Source organism: Phyllostomus discolor, chromosome 3, assembly GCF_004126475.2.
Source record: "Phyllostomus discolor isolate MPI-MPIP mPhyDis1 chromosome 3, mPhyDis1.pri.v3, whole genome shotgun sequence".
Taxonomy (NCBI): domain Eukaryota; kingdom Metazoa; phylum Chordata; class Mammalia; order Chiroptera; family Phyllostomidae; genus Phyllostomus; species Phyllostomus discolor.
Window position 1 is genome coordinate 113,707,147 of NC_040905.2, and position 22,737 is coordinate 113,729,883.

At 48.3% G+C, this 22,737-nt stretch overlaps 1 protein-coding gene across 2 annotated transcripts in view; it reads left to right on the forward strand.

Moving 5' to 3' along the window:
• PDPK1 (3-phosphoinositide dependent protein kinase 1) overlaps nt 1–21,905 on the forward strand; it is a 79,494-nt gene extending 57,589 nt beyond the window's left edge. For both annotated transcript variants that reach the window (XM_036019961.1, XM_036019962.1), the window contains 6 exons: nt 96–192; nt 1,252–1,425; nt 4,849–5,066; nt 14,853–14,910; nt 15,815–15,967; nt 16,360–21,905. In XM_036019961.1, coding sequence (XP_035875854.1) covers nt 96–192; nt 1,252–1,425; nt 4,849–5,066; nt 14,853–14,910; nt 15,815–15,967; nt 16,360–16,476 — 817 coding nt within the window. In that variant the 3' untranslated portion in view covers nt 16,477–21,905. The remainder of the gene's footprint in view (nt 1–95; nt 193–1,251; nt 1,426–4,848; nt 5,067–14,852; nt 14,911–15,814; nt 15,968–16,359) is intronic.
• Nucleotides 21,906–22,737: the final 832 nt, after the last annotated feature.

Genomic DNA, 22,737 nt, shown 5'->3' on the forward strand with positions numbered 1-22,737 from the left:
GGGGAAAGAGGGAGGCCTGTCCCAGAAAAGGTCTAGCTCTGTTCTGAGAGGTTTGCGTGACCCTGCCCAGCATAATGGTTTATCTTATTTTACAGAAATGAATATCTTATATTTCAGAAGATCATAAAGTTGGAGTATGACTTTCCTGAAAAATTCTTCCCTAAGGCAAGAGACCTTGTGGAAAAACTTTTGGTAAATATTTTGAATTTTCTTCTGGTGAGATGATCTGAATAGCCCTACCCGGAGTCCCTCTGAGCCTGTGGTCAGAGAGGCTTTCTTGAAGGCAACTGTGTTTAATAAAAGGCTATTTTAGGATTGATAGAGGTTAGATTTGTATCTCTTATCTCTTCTCATCATAAGCTCTTTCCAGTTGCAAATGCCTGATTCTTGACCTTAATCAGACAGGAAATTACTGTATCATTTTGTATTTGCTCATCAATGTGTATAGCATTTCAAGTTACCTGATGCTGGAGCAGGTGGTGCATTGCAGTAGCAGATGACTGTAAGTCCTGCTTAGTGATATCTGTGGATATCAACTCTAGAGTACATGAGATTTTCAAGATCAATCCAGGTAATATAGCAAAGGTAAACAGATTTACCCAGAAAAGTTGTGTCTTAGGTTCTAGAAATTGCACTGTCCCTACCTGTGGGGTGCTTTGGCTCTAGAATGTTCCTTAACGTAATCTTGGGGAAGCAGGGTCAGTCCTGCCTCAGCAGTGGGAGAACACTGTAGTCTGCCTCTTTGCGTCTGTCCCCTCAGTGGCAGAGTGCACTTGATCTTCTCTGGGTAGAGGAGTGGGAAGATGCAGCTGGATCCTGGGGGAGATAGTCATGGGGCCGTGAGATCAAGCGCTGGTGGGAGACACGGCTCTGTGTTCCCTGGTTGCAATATATCACCGTCCAGATAAATTCTTTGTTGTCTTTGTTATTAAAGCCAGGAAGTTCATTTTTTCTTGTTTTAGGATTTTCAACTCTATATTTTAAAGTAATACTTGCTGCTATTTATTAAATTTTGAGGTTGTGATTCCTTTTTATCTGTGAGAGGAAAAGGAGCAGAAACTGAAGAGAAGTGAAAGGACTCCTAGAGAGTGACTCGTTCTGTCCCTGGCCCAAGGCGGGACTAGGTGGGATGGGCCATGGGCCCTTTCTAATTCTGGAAGAGACTGGGAACGGGAAAGAACTACTCAAAAAGAGCTTTTATCAGGATTACTCTTTACCCCTGACACTGACTTGTCTCGATTTTCCTTTAAGGTTTTAGATGCCACGAAGCGATTAGGCTGTGAAGAAATGGAAGGGTACGGCCCTCTGAAGGCTCACCCATTCTTTGAGTCCATCACGTGGGAGAATCTGCATCATCAGACACCTCCAAAACTCACGGCTTACTTACCAGCCATGTCAGAAGATGACGAAGACTGCTATGGAAATGTAAGCTGGCTCGTGTATGTCGGGGATAGCCCAGACAGAGTTGCATTCTGCTCGCCGTGCTTTGTGAAAGTGCTTCCTCTGCGCACAGGAAGTTTGTGCCCATGGGCTCCGGGACTTTGATTCATGGGATGAAGGTCTCAAGGGCAAGCCGGCATAGATCTGGTGGTATTTGAACAGTTTACAGCCCAAGCCTGAGTCTCTCACCAGGATTGGCCCCAGGAGGCTTTTGTCTACACTTCTGCCCTGAGTGTAGGTCACCCAGCCCTGGGGTAGTTGAGTCCCTTTATCTTGTTTCTAGTTAATTTTTACCTATAGGGATCAGACCAGAGCCGGGTGTCGGGTGGGGGAGTCTGGAGCTAGTGGGAGCAGCATCCTCTTTCCTCCACTTTTCCCTTCTGGGCCCCTGGGTACCGAGTCTCCTGGTGGCATCTGTCTTATGCTCTTGGCTGGTACTATTATAATCGTGTGTCTAAAGACATTCTGGAATGTTTCTGATCTTTCCAAGAGAAGCCTGGGATGCTGCTGCTTGGAACTTCTGGGGGCATAGCACTGAGATTGGACACTGGTCAGTGTCAGCTTTTAGTGCCTGGTAGAAGCCCAGGGGTGCAGCACCTGGGTGTGTATGGGAAGGTGTAGTCCCCAGCTTGATCTCAGAAGTAGGGTCTGAGTCCCCTTTGTTCCTCAATTTTTCTTATGAACGATGTGAAGCAGATGGGAGTGGACAGAGGAGCCCCATGGGCTGCAGTGCACCCACCGCCCATCTTCAGGTGTTGTTATCATTGATGGTCTGTTTTTCTGGTTTGAGACCTGTCATTGTGCTTATTGCAGCCAGTTGTGTGTAGCGTGTAACTTTAGTTGAAATGGAAATTCTAGGCTGTATCTAAGAGTTAAAATTATTATTACCGGTATCATCTCTCGGAGGGCAAGAGCTCCTTATATCTACTGCCTACTGTTGTAAGCAACACATCCCCCTTGGCCTGTCCCGAAATATCCTTTGTGCCCAGACTTGAAGGGAGCCTGGTCTGCTTCTGCACTGCAGTGGCCATAGCGCTCTGCAGCCTTCATGTGTGGCACAAACTGCAGAGGGCTCAGCCCCAGCTCCCCCGCAGTTGTCGTTCCTAAGTCACAGCCAGAAGGAGCATGTCATTGTTTCCGGTGCCTTGGGTAGGGATGTCCCCAAGGAAGCAGTGCACTCTGCTCGTTGAGCTCGGACAGAGCTGACTGGGCCCCACTTGTCTCAGATCTCAGTGCCTGGGGAGCTCGGCTTCAGGTAGCGTGTGTGTGAGTGTGTGTGTGTTTGTGTGTATGTGGGTACACACACACTTGAGTGTCTTTTTCAAGCCCACTGTCTGCTGTCCCCTTGCCTTCACCATGGTGAGAGCTCTGGCTTCTCAGGACTCAAGTGTTGCCATCTAAAACTGGCTCTGCGTGTGAGCAGCTTACTCTCGCTAGACGGCTCACCCCAAGCTCTGAAAGCTGTCTGGTTTGAAAGCCTTGGAAGATGTTCAGGCTGATTCCCCTATACCACACTTCACATTTGGATGGTTTTGCGAGCCTTGAACAAGACTGGCCTGGAAAGGCATCAAATACAAAGGAAACCTGCTCAAGGAAACACTCATTCCCTTCCTGCAGGGGTTGGCATTATGTCACAGAGGGGACAGTCTCATCTCCAAGAGAGCCCAGCGTCCTTTTCAGCAGGAAGGGGACTTCCCTCTGAATGAGAGGAGCAGAAACTGTCTTAATTCACGGAATGAAGAGAGCAGGCGCGCTATTCTCGTCTATGCTCCTAACCCCGTGCTGGTGACTGACAGCGGTGCTTGTGTCCGGGCTCCCAAGCGGCCGGGCCGGGTGCGGTGCTGCCGGGGGCAGGTTCAGTGTTCGGCGCAGTCAGGTGTTCCTTACTGTGCGTTGGGGAACACCTCCACTTCAGCCCGGTGTCATCCCTTGTCATGTGTCCTTTCTGGGCTTGGGGTTTTGTGCTGCTGGTCTGTACTAGGTGCTGCCGATGGCAAGGAGAGTAGAGTGCAGAGGTAGAGCATCTGGAACTTTTCTTGGGAAACAGTACAATGGAAAGCCCAAGGCAGGACTCACCCAGCAAGCAGCGGTCAATGATGGTCATCCAGTGGTTCTGCCGTGGGAGTGAGGCAGTCACTGCATTAGAAAGACACAGAGGACTAGCTCTGAATTCGACATTGGCTGTTGGATTATGACCTCGGGTCAGTTCTGAGCTTCATTTCCCCATTTCAAAAATGGGGATGATGGTAACAGTCGTCTCGCTGGCTTCGCAAAGTCTCATTGAGGACACCCAGAGAGGACTTGGAGAAGCCTCTGTAAACTGCAAGACGCCACCCAGAGATGGCCTTGGTCAGGGAGTTTTCAGACAGGAAGTGGAGAATGTGCCAAGCCTTAGATGGAGGGGTCACAGGAGTGTCCTGGGTTGCTCCCACCTGGGAACCAGTGAGGCAGGGCTGAGGGAGCTGTGTGTGCACATGGGAGCAGGCTGCGTGGGCACACATGGGGAAGGTGGGCACAGGGTGTGCGGGAGGGTGCCACCCGTCGAGGCACAGGGGGCTTGGAAGGACACACTGCTCTCTCATTGTCACTGTTCCTGGTAGCGTCTTTTCTTTTCCTCTTTGACAGCCGTGGGAGGGCGGGCTGTCCAGGGGACCACTTCTGCCCAGGTCTGTGCTGGGCTCTCTGGCCCACCCAGCAGCCCAGGAGTGTTCAGATGCACAGGCCCTGCCCATTTGGCACATTTGTGAGGCATTCCATCTTCTGTGTCCCCAGTGGTTTTCAGCTCTCTCTGGAATAGCAGGCAACTTTGTCTATATCAAGCTTAATTAATATTTGCTGAGATTAAAAGGAGTGTTTTTTTTTTTAAAAATTGAACACAGTCAAGTCAGGATATGTAGTTACAGCCACAGACTCAGAGACATGGGACCACGGGGTCAAAGGAGGAGGGCTCTGAGCTCCCAGGGTCTTGCCACTGAGCCTCTGCATCCGGCAGGGTGAGTCCTACAGGGCACAAGATGCCCAGTCCTCCTCTTCCCAGAAGGCATCCTGACCCCTCTAGGTGGGGCTGCACGGGGGCTCACAGAAGTCTTCCCTTCCTAGAGATGGAGATTGAGGGTTAGCCACTCTCTGGGGCAAGCATCTTCGGATGTTCCCCTCAGGAGGGGGACCCAGGCCAGGCAGGATCCAGCCCTTGGATCAGTGGCCAGCCATCCAGTGAAGGAGAGACCAAAGCTGCCCACATACCGGGAGAAGCAGAGCTGGGCTGGGGCTTCAAGGCTTATCTCCCACCTGGGCTTTGGGCCTTTAGACTGTGAGCTTGCTGGTACAGGGTAGGTCAGAGTGTGTCTGTGTCTTTGAACCCTAGGAAAATTAAGGCACTGTTCTCACTTTTGCCTCTTCTCTGTGCAGTACGACAATCTCCTGAGCCAGTTCGGCTGCATGCAGGTGTCATCGTCATCCTCCTCCCACTCCCTGTCTGCTTCAGACACGGGTCTGCCACAGAGAGCAGGCAGCAACATCGAGCAGTATATCCATGACTGGGACACTAATTCTTTGAACTGGACTTACAGTTTTCCGAAGATGAAAAGAAGCTATTATTGGAGAAGCAGGCCAGTGGAAAACCCTTGGTAAGAATTTACAGGCAAAATCAGTGCTTCCTTTAGAAATGCAGAGTGGAATTACATGGGAATGTGAGATGTGATAAATAGCCTTCATCACCGCTGCCTGTGAGGCTCTGTACCACCTCAGGCCTCCCACAACTACCACTAATACTGTGGTGAGGCTCCGCAAAGGGTACAACTGGAAGTGAGTATTCAGAGGCATTGGGCCAGGAGTGAGTGTGTTTGGGACTGCCCAGGCCCTGGCTCTTGGGATTCAGCAGGCCAGGCATGCTGGCATCTGTTTGGACATGAATTCAACATGATTTAAATAACCATGGCCCCATGGTAAGATGTTTGGGGTGTTCCAGAGTCTTTGCTGTTGTAAGTTATCCTTTGCACATAGCTTTTCCCACTTGTCTGAGTATTTCTTTTAAGGCGGAGTCCTGGGGTAGCAGGTGGAGTGAAGGTGTGTGCGTTTAAGAAGGCAGTACTTTGCACTGTGGCGCTTGAGAGCCCCGCTTCCCCAGTGGCTATGCCTGCCCTTGAGCATTTTGACCTCTAAAAACAGATCCATGTGAATTTGCGTTTATATTCTTTTTTTTTTAAGATTTTATTTATTTATGTTTAGAGAGGGAAAGGAGGGAGAACAAGAGAGAGAGAGAAACATCAATGTGCAGTTGCTGGGGGTCATGGCCTGCAACCCTGGCATGTGCCCTGACTGGGATGGGAATCGAACCTGTGACACTTTGGTTCACAGCCCGCGCTCAATCCACTGAGCTACGCCAGTCAGGGCACGTTTATATTCTTATCAAGGAGAACATTTCCTAGATTTGTTGGCCACTTGTATTTTATTTTTCAGGGTGCTTTGTGTTCCTTTGACTGTTTTTCCTCTTGTAAGTGTTGCATTTATTTTATTTTATTTTTTTAAGGGTTTATTTATTTATTTTTAGACAGAAAGAGTGGAAGAAAGAGAGGGAGAGAAACATCAACATGTGGTCGCCTCTCATGTGCCCCCTGCTGGGGACCTGGCCCACAACCCAGGCATGTGCCCTGACTCAGAATCGAACCAGCGACCCTTTGGTTCTCAGGCTGGTGTTCAATGCACTGAGCCAGACCAGGCAGGGTTGTGTTGTATTGTTTAAAAATTGACTTTTAAGAGCTTTTGACAAGAATATTTCTCTGTCATCTATTTTGCAAACATTTTTCTTCAGTTAATCTCTTTGATCTGTTTGTGTATGTTTTTGTATGGAAGTTGAAAATTCTTACAAAGCAAACCTGTTTGTGTTTTTATTTTGTTTTCCATTTGGTGATATTGAAAAGAGCTTCTCCACCCTGACATTTTCCTCATGAATTTTTGTGGTTTCACCTTCCGCATGGGCAGAGAGGAGCTCGAGGCCAGAGGTCGTGGGGAGTGTCTTCCAGGAAGTCGTGGTGGAGTGATAGGCTGCTTGAACTGGAAGGAGAGGCAGGGCAGGGTTTGAGGGATTGGCTCAGCATGAGAGAGGGTGTGTGTGACCTTCGGAGCAGTCACGTGGAAAGCAAGGGGAAGAGAGTTTGCAGGGGGAAAGCAGCACATGGGTGAAGGAAGGTAGGGTGTGTGCCATTAGAAATTACCGTGTCTAGAAAATACGAGTATTGATGGTTGCCAGCTGAACTACTCTGCACTTCTCAGGAATCTGTATTTCCTAAAGTGGTATTACTAGGAGTATTAATATGTACTGAGAAGGAGGAGAGGGGCTGTGACCAAAACAGTTAAGCACTGGTGGCCACGCACTCCAGGTAGGTCTGTGCATGGGTCGGCAGGAGCTTCCTAGGACAACTGCTTAGTCCCTTCCTAAGGGTGTGGCCGGGAGCACAGCACTGGAGAAGTGCGGGTGTGGGCATGTGGGGGGACTCCTCAGAAGCTCACTTACCTTTGCCCTGGGCGTTTTCAAGAGGCCCCTCATGCACAGGCCCTTCGGCCTGCACTTTGGGCTGAGTTGCAGGAGCAACTGATGGCAGGTCACAATGTGCAGCCTCTTGCCTCCTCTTTTTGTTCTGGGCTCCTCTTTGTGGTTCAGGCCCTGTTGGAGGCTGATGAATTGCAGAGAGCTTGAGGCATCACTCATTTGGCCAGTGGGAAATCTGTCAAGTACTTTGTTCTTTAGAATAGTGGTTCTCAGTGTGTGGCCCACAGACTATAAGAATAACTCTGAATACTATTAAAATGATATTTGCTTTTTTCCCTTTACTCTCTATGAATATAAGTAGAGGAGTTTTTCAGAGGCTACACACTGTAGGGATGACATTTTTGCGTTGATGGCTAAGGAATTTATTTTCTTGTTTTTTTTGTTTGTTTGTTTTTTTGAGTCTTGTAAAGAAGTAGGTTTATGGTATAAATAATTTGCTGTCTACCCTAAACAGAAAGTCAGCTAGGCACTCTGTCTGCACAGGGGGTTCACGGGGTTGGGAGGGGATCAAGAGAAGGACTGCAGTCTGACACATGCAGACCTGGAGAGCTGCTGGCCAGAACCAGGCAGTTCTGTACAGAGGGTATGGGGGTGAGGGCAGGGACCGCTCTAACCCTAGAGCTCTGCTGGAGCCCCGGAGTTCCTTCCTGTAGGGCCTTGGGCAACCGACAAAAGGTGTGAGAGAGCTCCTCCCACAGGACCTACCCATTCCTGTCTTGCTTAAGTCTGTCATAAATTTCGACAGTGTGTTTTTAGAGAGTATTAAGTTCTTGGTATTGCTACTAGGCTCATAGTAGCTGTCTTCAGTTATACCTGCTCTGATTACTGTAACTTTGTATCATTCAGTAAATCATTTCTTTGAAATCCTAGAGTTTTCCTTGTGACTAACATGAAATACAACAAGAAGTATACTTTGTTGACTTGTTTTACAATAATGTTAAAAATTTCCAAAAAACCTTTCTAAATGTTATCTGCAGCTGTTACTTTAGATTTTAATGAGCTATTTTAAAAGAACATTCATAATATAGTTTCATATTTAAGTTTGGATCGTTGACTTGAAAAAGGAGAAGACTTGCTTCCTCGGCCCATAGCAGCCCCACCTGAGTCTATAGGTGCTGAGAAGAAGACACTGACATACCTGAGTTCTCTCTCTGCCTTGTGGAAGGGAGGAATCTGCTCCAGAAACACTGGGGACTGTACATATGAAACAAAAATGGGCCCAAAGCTATCTTTCCCTTGGCTTTATAGTATTAATACTTTGCCATTTTGTGTCTATGAACTGAACGTTTTTGCATGCTGTTATGATACCAGTTAATATTTTGCATGCTATTATGATACCAATTGAATACCAGTTAATGGTATTATGATACCATTTAGAGTTTTTAAAGATAAAGGAATTGAATATTTTAAGTATACCCATGATGAGCTCTTTCAAAGCCAAATAGCAAAGTGTCACTGAAGCGTCTCACAGAGGAGTGATGTTGTTGAGGTTGGAGAAAAGCACACAGTAGCTGGGAGACTGAAAAGCTCTGGGCTGTCAACACTGCCCTGTGCCTGTTGGGTGGAAGTCGGTGGGAAAAATCCTGGGATTTCCGCGGCCCATGATACACTAACTCTCTGGATAAAAGAGTGAGAGTGAGTTGACAGGGAGTGACAGGAAGAGTGAGTTGGTATCTCTCCCTTTGACTTGTACTCTTGCCTTAAGAGTGGGTGAATCTCCAGATGGGGCTAGACTAGCTGTTTTGCTTGTATTTGCCTGGGATCAGCCCCAGCTTACCATAAAAGAAGCTGTCTCCTCCTCTTCCCCCTGCCCAGACCCATTGCAAAGGAATTGACTGCACTTCATTAAGTTTTTCCCTAGCAGCAAAAGAACCAGTTGAAGTTGGGGCCTGGCCTCTGGGCTGCTGCTGTGACTCTTGTCCCCAGGCGGCTTGTTTCCCCTGATGTGCCCGGGGATGGTGCTGTTCCTGTCTTTTTTCATGCTGTCCCGAGATCTGTATGCACCCGCCTAAGGAAAGAGTGACTGGAGCTACACCGGAAATCTGCCTGGGACAGTCGATTCACCTGTGCCCACAACTGCTTTTGCCCTTGAAATGAGTTAATGAAGGCAGATCTTTCTCCCTGTTTCCTTTCCCTTCCCATTGCCACAAAATTGTTCATCCTCTGGGCTTAGTAGGCTAGTTGAACCATTGGAACAGGTATTATAGAGTAGACCCATGAGAGTCTGAGGTACCCCACACCAGACCAAGCCCTCCTCTCTTCCCTGCCCGGACACAGGGTTTGGACAGGAGGGAATGGCATTGCTCTGCACGGCAGATACTCTGGCTTATCGAAGAGGCAGCCAGGCATCTTGCACTAGGAAGAATCAGTGATTACTTTCCACAAGACTTTCATGGACCACAAATACATTACAGAGGAACAGATCTGGTTGACATAAATCTAGTTTTATAACCTAATCCTGGATCGGGCATATAAATAAAGGGTCCCCTCATTGAAAAACAGATTTTTTTCATGGACTGCTTTTTTATATTTTAAAAAGTCATCTCTTGTCAAAAGGTTTAAACCTTCCACTTTGATCTTAAAAACATGTCCAACAATCCACATTAGATGCCTTAAACATGAACCACAAGAGAAAATGGTACAGTCTCAGTGAGTGGGAACTGGAATCAAAAGGACTTGCTGTCCTTGGAATGTGCCAAAATGTCAAGACGCTTGTGTTTGTGAACAAATAAAAATTTACTTTGCACTACAGAAAAAAAGCTCTTTTACGTAAGTACGTGGCAGGCAGTAAGTACAAATGGTGCCAAAACAGCCAGTGGCAAGCACCTCGTGGTTAGTTCTGGAGCAGGTGTGCTGCTGTGCGCCGATGCACAGAAGCACTGGCGGGTGAGACCCCAGCGCCAGGTCCCGGGTCCAGGCCACGGCGCCAAGCAGTGCTGGGAGACACAGGTTCTTCACGGCCACATGCTCACAGGGAGAAAAGAAAAGCCAGGCTCACTTAATGAATAATTAAAAAGTATTGATTTTATTAATATTCTGTATAATGAAATGCAAAGAAGGCATAAGGCACTTCTGCTAGCCTAAGTGTGGCAGTTCTCTCAAGTAAAGCATTCGCGTGATGGTCGGGGTTGTTTTCACAGAAGTCCACTTTCACTGGTAGTTTGACTGACGAACCAGTTATTCAGACTTGGCTATCTGGCCGACACTTTTCTGGAAAATGAGCCTGTATTTGTTACCAATGATAAATCAAAATCTTTGAGTAAAAATTAGAATTTGGGGAAACTTTATCTGTCACTGTAAGCTTGATATTTCCCCAACACTTACAGACCTTTTTGAGAATAGGTAGTGATGGTAATGGATTTGTTGATATGATAGCGTGGAATTTGTCAATGTTTGGAAGATCTCCATAATTCAGTGAACCACAGTTTTCCAGATAACCAGTGTATGGCGCTGCACAGTCACAGAGTGGAAGATCTGTTCAAAGTGCAAGTGAATCCATCACTTGATGGATTCCAATGTCACAGAGTATGAAAAATTCATTGTTGGGGGTTCAGATTCCACACAGCAGCTAACTTTTAAGAAGCTATGCTTATCGAGTTTGGGTGTCATATCAAAGAATTCCCACAAATATCTGAAAGGGCTGTTAAAATACTCCTCTCTTTTCCAGTGACTTAACTGAGTGAGGCTGGTTGCCTCATGTGATTTGGCCCAGACCACACATCTCGTCAGAGTGACGGCAGAGGCAGATGGGAGAGGCCAGCTGTCTGCTGTGAAGCCACCTAGCAGAGAGATTTGCAGATGTGTGGCAGTGTCATGCTTCTCAGTAATTGTTTTGGAGAAAAATTTTTTGAATGAAAATGTTACTTGTAGTCATACATAATGGATTTATTTATTTTTGTTTATTTTCTTTTTTGTTTTTAAATCCTTACCTGAATATACTGTTTACTGACTTTTTAGGGAGAGAGGAAGGGAGAGAGAGAGAGAGAAACATCGTCAGTTGCCTACTGTGTGGTCTCTGACCGGGAATCAAACCCACATCTTTTGGTGTATGGGATGATGCTCCAGCCAGCCGAGCCACCCGGCCAAGGCTCTTTTTTCCTTTTTATTAAATTCATTGAGTGACAGGTTTATTATTTTTTAATGAATTAAATTTTTTGAAAATATCTATTTTAGTTTCTTATAGTAAGTATCGATGGATATAACCCAATTTAAGGGAAGCTCTTTGGCATCTTCTGTAAGGTTTAAAAATATAAAGGGGTTCTGAGACCTGAAGGTTTGAGAGCTGGTGTTTTAGAGCAAACTGGTCACTTGGCTCTCCCTCACCTGTGTAGAAGCCAAGTATGGAGCGCCCTCCTGGGGCGGCCGCATCGGACTCTGGCAGCCTCGCTGGGCTTGCCTGGGGGTGGCTGCATTCTGAAATGGACCTGGCTTGATGGTGGCTTCAGGCTTGCATCCTTGAAACTGGTCTTCTTAGAATCTGGGTGGGGCAGGATAGGTTGATGAGGAGAAGACCCTGATTTGGATCAGGAAATCCCTCAAGGGGGATTTCATACTGTCACCCCTTGTGAAGTGACTGCGGGCCAGGGGGCCAGGAATGAGGCCCTCAGCCCCTGTGTTGACATCTGTAATGAAGTGATGATAAATGTGGCCTGTGGGGGAGGCAGGAGGCTGTGTGTGACCCAGGGCAGTGGTAAAGCCTCTTATACACACTAACTACATGCCAAGAGTTAAGCATGTCTCTGACTTAAGTCTGCTTTCAGCTCTGAATCTGCAGACTGTACCTGCTACCTGTTAAAGTAGATAAATACCTAGTAGCCTGTTTAAGCTAGTTGGATAATTAACTGAATGAATAGACTGTGGTTTGGTACTAATAAGGGAGCTTCTGACCCTCTCAGTCCACTCCCTTGAGTCCTCAGCTCACCCCACCCCAGCCGCTGGTCAGGGGCCTGGGTCAGCCCTCACCAGCTGGGACACCAGTGGCTCTCCTGTGTCCTGTCATCAGAGAAGCAGGGAGAGGGGACAGTGTGCTGGTGGGCATTTGTGAGAGGGAGAGGGAATGTGCATCCATGAGCCTCGGAGGGACTGGTACTTGTCATTTGGGGTCCTCACTCTGCAGAAACAAGGAAGGGGCTTGCCTGTTTCCATGTGGTGCCAGAATGTTCTGTTGCTGAACCACAGTGAATGTGGGTGCTCCTGGTCTTTGCTTATCTTTTCTTCCTCAGGGTAGATTTCTGAGAGTGGGACTCCTTGTCAGTACATTATTTCCAAATTGCTTTTTCAGCAAGTCCTCCTAATTTCAAGTCTGCTAGTGCCAGTGCAGAGTGGGACCACCCCTCCCACAGCATCTGTGCGGCGCTCACCCGAACACCAGCGCGTCTCAACGGAGCATGTGGAAGTGGGGCTCGGTTTCATTTCTTTATTGAGAATTTTTGGGGTTACTTAATTCCTCTTTTGGGAATTTCCAGTTTGTATCTTTGCTATTGAGGTTTTAAGCCTTTTATGTCAATCACTTCATAGATGTTGGTTGTTTTCTGAAAATCTTCTCCAGTACGTTTTCTTGTTAATTTTGATTATTTTTGCAGTTAGAGGTTCCTCTTGTTGTCATGTAGTCATGCCTGTTTACTCTATGTTAAGTGACTTGTTTTATTTCTAGCTTAAAAAGTAACCCCTCCCAGTTAAGCTTGACCAATATTTCCTTCTCTTTTTCTTCCAGTTCTTCTCTTGTTTGATTTAATATTTTAAAACGGTCTCTCCTGTTAATCCATCTGAGGCTGCAGAAATGCCAGGAGATCCCTTCTTTTCTTGCCTGTCCGTGAGGCTTCCCTGGTGACATGTGCCCCTGGCCCAGTGCCCCAGCAACCCGGCCAACTGAGTTTCTCAGCCGGCCTGGGCTTATACTGACCCCCTTCTCCCTGCCCCAGTGTAAGTTTTCCCCGTATTATTAATTTGTGATTCTTCATTGCAAACTGAGTTCTCACCTAACAGGACCTGTGGGTTGAAAGAGGCAGTCAGGCTCCATTGTTTTTTCCATGTACCGTATTTGCCACATAGCATGTATACTTTCTTGCCCAAATTTTTGAGGGGAAAATGAGGATGCACGTTATACTTGGGCATAATGGTTACATGGCAGAGTGCAGTAACCCTGTGCTGCGGTAGAGCCTTTCCAAAAATCTCCTTGTGTTTTGTTTTTGGTTGTTTTGGGGTTCTAGCCAATCCTCACCCAAGGGCACCTTTTCACTGCTTTGAGAGAGAGAGGAAGGGAGAGAGAGAAACATTGATTAGTTTCCGCCTATACACGCCAGACCGGGGATCATACATGCCCAGACTGGGGATTGAACCTGCAGCCCAGGCATGTGCCCTGACTGGATATCGAACCTGCAACCTTTTGGTTACGGCACGATGATCCAACCAATTGAGCCACACTGGCCAGGGCTCTCCTTGATTGTTTTTCTTTTTCAAGCCTTGTTATTATTTTTTAAGTACCTCTGAGCGTGGTATACTATACTTTTCCTTGAACAGGTGGTCACAGTCACTTTTGTTCTTAAAATTCTTTTTAGTTGCTTTCAAAATGCACATGCTGCTACATCAGTTTGCTTGAGGCTTCTTTCTCAGTGATGGGGTCTCAGCAGGCGAGCCCAGTGGGCTCCAGGGTGTGGGTATTGGTCTGCTTGGTTCAGGCTGGGCCAGGCACACTCAGTGGGGGAACATGGTTCCACCCGCTCAACTAGTCTCCTTGCACACACACTAGGTCCCAAAAGGAACCAGGGTAGCATGTGGATGCGCTTAGATACTTATGTGGTAAAGTTGTTGCTATTTGAAACGACAGCTGTCTTACATGTTTTTCAAATATGAACTATTTTGTGTTTCTGGAATTTTGAAATTCCAGAACTTTGGGTCAGGAATTTCAAATAGTAAAATCAGAACATAAGCCAGTAACTGTTAGCTTTAACCAAAAGAGATAGCCTGCAGACATTAAAACAATCTCAGCCCTGGCTGGTGTGGCTCAGTGGATTGAGTACTGACCTACAAACCAAGGGGTTGCCAGTTTGGTTCCCAGTCAGGGCACATGCCTGGGTTGCAGGCCAGGTCCCTGGTGTAGCGTGCAAAAGGCAACCAGGCATTGATGTTTCTGTCCCTCTTTCTCCCTCCTTTCCTCTCTCTCTAATACATAATAAAATTTATGTATTTAAAAAAAAAACTCCTAAAGTGACATATACTTTGCTAATTGTATGTTTTAAATCAAAAGCTGTATTTGAAGCTTTCTCTTCCAAATTCCTGCCACATTTGAGTAAAAGTGCTTTATTACCATAGTAGAAACACCAGATGAGATGTTCTCAAACCAAGTCCAACTTTGTTCTTTTAGGGATTTATGATTCTAAGTGGCCTCAGTAGATTCCGAGCGCTGACTTGGGGCCCCAGTTTGTGGAGGTGACACACGAACAGCCCGCTTCATCCTCAAGTTGACTCCCAGTGGATTCTGCCCTTTTAAAGGGGTTTTGTGTCTCGGTCCCACTTTGTTTAAAATAATGAGGACTTACGTGGCAGGCTCAGCCCTGTAGCCCTGTCCCCCTCTACCTTTCCTCGGTTGTGCAAAGGCTGCTGAATGAGACGGGACAGCGGGCGGTGTTTCTGGCATCCGGTCCAAGTACAGACTGAAAGTTCTGTAAAGTGGTGGTGCTCTCGTGCTCAGTTACATTCGGAGTTTCCTCCTGTTACTGAAGTGAGTTTGGAGCGGTGAAGGGAGAGGCTCGGTCAAAGCAAAGTTCACAAATGCCATTGGGGAATTTGTTTTGGAGGGAGGAGTTCGGAGAATTTCTGACTCTGACTTGTGTGAGCGTCTCATTCTTGTTCTCTTCTTTTGTAGGCATCAGTTTGTAGAAAATAATTTAATACTAAAAATGGGCCCAGTAGATAAGCGAAAGGTAAGTCAGACCCCCATTCCTCCTGCCTGTGCGTCTGCCCGTCTCCCTCCTGGTTCTGACTCAAGATCACGTCTTCCTCTCGGGCTCCTGCCGTAACTCATTGCACAGAGCATCCTTCGTTTTGGTTCCCTTTCAGAGATCATCCCTAGGTTTGACAGCTAAGGAGGATTTCAGCTAGTCAAACAGGAGGCTGTGTGAAACCACACCGGTGAGCTGTAGTGAGAGGAGTGGAGCCTCTCGCTCCTTCTCGGAGCCAGGCTTCCAGTGTCTCCACAAGGCTGGGGTCACTCATGTCAGAGTTTCTGTCCTGTTGAGGAGGCTCCGCTTGACATCCCCACAAGTCACCTATCACTTCATAAGAATTGTTTTTGAAACTTGTTATTTAGTATGTTTTATTGATTAATCAAATAGATTAATTTTATCAGAACATATCAGAATCCATAAACATTCTCCATCTGCTGATATGGGTCCATCTAAGCTCAGGCTCCTGTCCCCCATTCCTGACCCACCCTGGGGCGTCCTCAGCGGATGAGAACCCCATTGAAGGTGGACGAGGTGTGAGCGGCCAGCAGGCAGAGCTCTGTGCCTCGGTGTGGAGCAGAAGACACAGGAAGCAGTGGGGGCTGCCCACTGACAGTGGGCCCGTCAGAGCTGGCCCCGCCACGGGGACCTGTGCTACCACTCCCCCGTGTGGCAGCCGAGAGGCCCAGGCTGGGAGGGAGGTTATCCGGCTCACCGGAACCACGCAGTGAGTGCTCCCACTCTCTCCGGTCCGAGGCCGGCTGCACACGGGGGAGGAGGTGTGCACGCTCCCTTTGTCCCAGGCGAGCGGATGGGTGGCTGGCAGTGGTCCCTGTGCCCTGGGCCTTGACAAGCAGGGTCCTCTTTTTTGTTTTCTGACCAGGGTTTGTTTGCACGACGACGACAGTTACTGCTCACAGAAGGGCCACACTTATATTACGTGGATCCCGTCAACAAAGTTCTGAAAGGTGAAATTCCGTGGTCACAAGAACTCCGACCAGAGGCCAAGAATTTTAAAACCTTCTTTGTTCACACAGTGAGTTGGTCTCTATGGTTTCTTCTTTGCAGGGCAGTTGGAAGCCTTTATACTTCCTGTCCGAAGCATCCAAACGCTGTAGCCTGAGGAGGAGGCTGGTGTCAAGGCAGTCGTCTCCCCCTTTCCCTGTGTCAGGGCCCCACGTCCATGTCTCAGTTCTGAGTTGGGCTGGGAGACCAGTTGTGCTTGTTTTGCACTTTGGGGGTGACCTGAGTGATCTGTAGGCCATCCCCCGCATGTTTAACCTCTGCACATGTGTGGAAGGAGGAAATCCACATGTTCATGTGCTTCCAGGAGGTGCCTGCAATGGCTGCCATAGGACAGCGGTTTTCTGTATACCCCTGGCTTGGGGAGGCTCCCTTGAGAACATTAAACGGTTTCTTTCTCTGCAGCCAAACAGGACGTATTACCTGATGGACCCGAGCGGGAATGCTCACAAATGGTGCAAAAAGATCCAGGAGGTGTGGAGGCACAGATACCAGAGCCACCCGGATGCCGCTGTGCAGTGACAGCCTGCAGCTGCTGCCCTCGCTGCCAGGACATGCGCCCCAGCGAAGCTCACCGCCGTCCGGGACGCTTCCAGACCACCTGCCAGCCATCCCAAGGGGAATGCAGACAGCAGAACCTTGCGGCTTTTTTATTTAAAAGAAAAGAAGAAAAAAATACCCAACCACACAAAGAACAAAACCAATAATGAACAGGAATTCAGGGTCGCTTTGCTTGCTCTCTGTGCTCTGTGGAGGATGCCCCGAGCTGTCCTTGCCATCAGCGCGTCCACCTGATTCCTACCTGGGCCGTGGACCAGTGTCACCAGCTCTCCACAGCACGTCCCAGCCACCTGCCGGTTCTGCTGTGGCCCAGGGAGGAGGGCGTGTGTCCGGGCTCCTTCTGCCCTAGGTTATCACAGAACTTGTCACCAGGGAGTTGAGCGCGCCTCTGTGGGGGGGCAGCCTCTGATATCCATGGGGTGGGAGGGTTCTTGGCTTTTGTCCACGTGCACTTTTCCTCACGTCCCTCATTCGGGGCCATCCCCTGTGCTGTGGGCCCCTCGCTTTCCTCCTGGAGTAGTTCTTGCTGCAGGATTTCTGTGGTTTTGCTGTCTGTGAGTGCTCCACATGTTGTGACTGCCAGGCAGGCTCCCAGTGGTGAGAAGTGGAACCAGCTGCCAGGTGAAATACCAGCCACCGCCAGCAAGGTTCCCTCCAGTCCGTCATCCCTCTGAGCAGTGTGCCCTCTGCGGTTGGAAACGAGCACACGCCTGAAGGGAGTGCAGTTAGCAGTGGGCCTAATGGGCACCGGCTGCACCGGGAGATGGCACTGCCTGCCCTGTGTGAGGCCGGGGCAGCAGGGCCTGGTAGCCTCCGTGTGGAGGAGTGAGTCCAGATGGGCCGCTCCGGAGAGTTGGTTCCAAAGGTGAAGTGTGCAGGCCTCCCCAGGTCAGTTAAATAGGAGCTGAGAGACTCCTGACCTCACAAATTGGATGGCACTCCGTGCAGGCTCCTGGCCAGCACATGCATCCTTTTCATGTGATTGAACATTCTCGCAGTCTAACGTTTTTACATCCCAACTGTAAGAATCTAAACACCTCCTCGTGGGGCCAGACCGTGTGGTCTCCACCGAGTGGTTCCGCACCCTGCCTGAGGGGCAGGGGCACCACGCGGGAACCCAAGCGCCTGGCCTGCTCTCCTTCTGTTTCAGGTTCCCTCTTTGAGCTGCTTACAGGCAGCGCCCGCCCTACTGTAAAGTACACATGGTCCAGGTCCTACTAGTCCTTCCATATTCTTTGCTGCTGCTCCCCGGACAGGGGGTCTTGGCCGTTCCTCATCCTGGCCAGGTGTCCCTGGAGGGTAGTCCCTGGTGCCGGGTGAGAGAGGAGCTGGCCCTGTGCCCAGGGCATGAACACCCTTTCCCTTTAGATTATCACCAAGGCACCAGCCAATGGCTCACACAGGAAAGGCCCCCTCACCACTTCCCTGCCCCATCTCCTGTCTCAGGCCTACTGGTCCGTCACCCTGTGTGACCAGTGGTCCAAATGGAGAGGAAAGATGCCTTTTTCACACTGTTTAAGTGATCAGAGTGGCTGTTCTTAAACTAGGAAAAAGTGTGGGTGTGGCCCAGGTGCACTGTTTAGGCAGGGAGAGCGGTTTATGTGGGGGCAGACGTAGTAGCCAGGTTTGTGCTGCTTTCTGCTCGGGCCTGCCCTCCGTTCCGTGAGGTCTATGTGTGAGCTCCAAGGTGTTGGAGCGTGCCTGCCCTTGGACCTAGCTCCCTCCTTGTTCCTCCTCCTCTTCCTCCTCCTTGCTTTTTGATAGGCTTGCCTGTGTTCACCTGCTTTTCAAAAAGTGAGCCTGACTTGTCCCTTTCGAGAATTTCACTTCAGGCTTACTCCTATATTTACATTTTACTCTTCTCAAAACACCCACCTACGTGTGCAGTTAGAAGAGTTGGAAACGCACTCCTGTGCAGCGTTTCTCGCGGTGTCTGGTTGCAGGAAACAAGCGTGGATGGTCTTTGTCTTTATCAGGAGCACTCAGCTGGGCTGCTCAGGAGACAAGTCCTCCCCTAGCACTCTGCCCTCTGGATAGCGCCACTACCTCCCGGGCTTAACCAACAAGCTCCATCTTAACCTCTGAAACCAGAGAGTAAGGGCTTCAGGGTTGAGCTCAAAGCTGAGCCAGTGACAGCTGAGCCCTTCTCTGTAAGTCAACTTTCTCCGCTCACTCAGAGTCTGGGTTTTTGTTTTTTGTTTTTTGGGTTGGTTTTTTTTTTTTGGCCCATACATATTTTCTCACCCTGCACTTCTGTGAACTCTAGCTTTATCCAACTTATCCTTATAACCATCATCTTGGCATGCAGGTGCCTTACATTCTGAGCTGTGGATGAGGGTGTTGGTCTGCGTACATCACAGACACACACAGAAATATACACACGGATTTATCCAAAGTGAGAAAGAAAATGCTCTGTTTAATAGACCCAGGAGCAGTGTGTCCCACTGTGAGAGGGCAAGGACAAGTGTCAGTGCCAAACCCAGTATCCGCCAGCTGGAGACAGTCCCACACCATGTTGCCTCTCGGCACGGAGGGGAGGGAGGGCTACCAGGAGGTTCTGTAGTCCCCGCTGTGCCTTGCCCATCTCTGGGAACTCGAGGAACCTGGGTTGCGTAGGTTTCCTTCCCTCTTTCTGTCAGGCTGGCCGTAGGCAGTGGGCAGCCCCCGTGGAGTGCGGAGCCCCACTGGAGACCAGCACCTCCGGCTGCCTGCGATTCCGAAACCAACTCTCCAGCAGTTCGTGACAGGCTTGCTTTGGGAAACACAGCTCCCGTGGTCATGCCGACACTGGCAGGGGCTGCACCCACCCCAGGCCCTTGGGACACACTGTGGTATTTGTGGCCCAGGCCTGAAGGGATTGTGGGAGATGGCCCCGTGGCACAGCGATACACACACCACCCGCACCCACCCTGGACAGTGTGCCAGCACTGGGGGCTCCAGTGACTCTACTTCTGAAACATTTGTCTTCTAAAAAAATAGTCCACCCTAGGCTTACCACCCAGAAAAGACCACTGTGACCGTGTCGGTGTAGAGCAGGTTCTCCCCCCCACCCCCCAGCAGGTTTGCTTTTTTATCTAAACCGGGAACATACAACATACACTCTTTTGCATCCAGCTTTTTTCACTTGATAATTTTATCTTAAGCACTTCTCCGTGTCATGAACAATGATTCAGAAATATTTTTATTAATTGTAGAGTTTTAATTAGAAATTTTACCATAATTTATTTCCGTTATAAAACATTTAGATGGTTTCTGGTTTTTCACTATTTAAATAATGCTGTGATGAATATCCTCCTAAATCTTTGATTTTTTTTACTCCAATCCCCCCTTCCCAGAAGTGGTATTTTCAGTGAGTGCATCTGTGTACAAGGTGGTGTTGGTCTATTTCCATCTGGGTCTGATGCTCAGATGCTCAGAGCTCTGCTGTTACTCCTTCAGGTTTTAAAGAAATGAATTCTTGGTAAACTCTGTTCAAACTCTTATTCAAACACTGTTTGAATAAGACTGTTCTTTTTCTTTCTTTTTTTTTTAAATGCTAAAAATGATGTCATCACTGCAGTCTATTTTGTGACAGATTTTTTTCAAAAGCCAATTTCCTTATTTTCATTGAAAGAATCTGGTGTACTTGCATGTAGTTACTTCCCACCCCGGCTGCTACAGCTTTCAAGTGCTTTGGTGATATTTCAGAATCTTGTACTTTGTGTCCACAATGGTACTGAATTTGCATCTGCACAATCAGCAGATAGAAAATGTGTTGAACTGTTCTTGCCACATGCTTGGAGGAGGGTTTTTCGTTAAGTTTATAGACTCAAAGAATGCTGAACCATTTGGAATCAGTGAAGGGACAAAGGCCCTACTTGAAAAGAAACCACCTAGACCAGTTGGGTTTACCGAGTGTGTGCCCTGCCCCAGCCCTGGTGCCTTCAGACCCTGGGGTTTGGCATGGGGACTTGGTTCAGTACAGCACCTGGCTGGTCTTTCCATGGGAGAATGTGATTGTCCTGGCTGGTACAGGTTTTTAAAGACGTCCCACTCCTCACCCAGTGTTGCAGGTCGTCTACTGTCAAGTCCAGACCACCAAATTTGGTTTCATTCTTACTTTCTCCACTTTCAGTTTTTAGCCCATCAATTCCAAAGGGAAACATGCACGAGAGGTGTTTCCAGGTACCGTGCTCAGTGCCACTTGCCCCTGCCGAGATTGTGGCTGAATTGCACAGAGTCGGGTCTCCTGCCCTCCTCTGATAAGCAACCCCTCCTTCACGGTCAGTCCATGGACTGAGGGTGCTCTCTGCCCAGACGGCAGAGGGCGCAGCCGCTGGGGAGAGTTTGGTGATGGTACTGTTCTTGGAGATGCTGCCATATGCGTGTTTCCATGTTGCTTCTTTTCCTACCCAAACCTAATCTGAATTGATGGTGACCCAAGCGGGTGTGGCCCTGGCTCTTGGGCAGCCTGCCTGCAGAGTGCTTTAAATCAGGGCAAGGGTCACTCCGAGAGCCTCTGGGGGGCACAGGCAGGTGTTTGTCGATCAGGCAGCATGTGGATGACTGGTCTGGGGCAGAAGCGGTCCAGCAGACAGAGAGTTTCTCTCAGGCTCTGACGGCTGTGGTGTGCCACTGAACGAGCCTACGTGTGTGCCTGAATTGTGCCCGTAACTCATTTCTTCAATATGAGGAAACACCAAATTGATGTGCAGGCAAACCTTTTTTAGTTGTGTAATGCACCCTTGTCTAACCCATCTGGCTGAATGGCTATAAATAGCAGTCATTTTACAGGTGAAAAGCCTCTATTACCATCCTAAGATTGATTGGATGTTGACAGAATCAAATTTTGCAGTATTTAGAGCTGCCGTACCTGTTCCTGATCACGAAGTTGGATGAGTTGGTGGGATGGTAGCTGTCTTTCAGGTTGGTGGCAGTCAGTTAGAACACGCATAATATTCTCTACCTGGTCTGTAGCTGTAACTGTGATGTACAGGCAAAGCAAGAAGTTTTAAAAAAAAACTTATGAAAACAAATAATGCAATGATATTAGGATATACACTTTTGTATTTTTATTCTTATATAAGGTTATTTGCTGGCTACTGTTGGCCTCTAATTCAGTCTGTGTTATTTAAAGTCTAATATATGAATTGTTTGGATTGAATTCATGTTCGGGGCCACGTTGTTATATGTATTGATGTACAGCCTTGAATGTGAATAATTATTGTAATCTATATTTTACAACTTTTTTCTGGCTTTATTATATAAATTTTCTATGTGGTCAATGATTTAATCATATCATAATTTAATGAATCTGTTCCTCTTTTTTCAAATATTGTGCTTTAGCTGTAGTTGCCAGATGATGAATTTTACACGTAATGCGCGGTAGTCTTGTAATAAAAAAGCATGTAGCGTGTGGGTTGCTGGCTGGCATAGTTCTTTTGCTGGGGGTCTGCGGTGGGCTTGACCTAGATTTGGGCCCAGCCAGTGTCAGTGCACCCCACAGGCTGGGCTGAGGCAGCGAGATCCTATTGAGCCCAAAGCCAAAGGCCATGCTGCACGTGGCTAGGGGGTGTGGGGGTGGGGACAGCACAGCCTGTCAGACTGCTACCCAAGGCTGCACTTCATGATTGTGGGGCACCACAGAGGGCCTTAGGAAAGGCCAGTGCTTCCAGTGCAAGGGAGCTGCGGCAGGTCTCGCTGAAATCATGGCGGAGAATCTTGGCGACCTGCTTCCAGGACCCAGTGTGTCTAGCTCAACCTTGTGGGCATCTACTTCCTTAGAAACTGGCGGCACTGTCCCAGGTCCTGAAATCTTCCCTGTAAATCTGTTCCAGGCCCACGCCAACCTGGACTCTGAAAGGGAGGGTCAACAGGACAGGTGCACACCCCCAACCCAGGACCCCTAGCTTGCACACGGCCTGCCCCGCGCTCGCAGATGTCATCTCCAGGATGGAGATAGACTTGTATGAGCTACGATTGTCCTTTCTCAGCGTGGGTGTTTTCACTGTTTTTTCTTTTAAAACAGTGGGTCTTACTGCTCATCCACTAGCATTTCTACTCCAGCATTACTGTTTATATATTCAGATTTTATTTAAAATATTTCTTTATATTATGGACAGTGGAAGGGAGAGAGAATGGTAGAGAAACATTGACTGGATGCCTCTTGCACGTGCCCCATCTGGGGACTGAACCCACAAACTAGGCATGTGCCCTGACCAGGGATTGAACGAGTGACCTTTT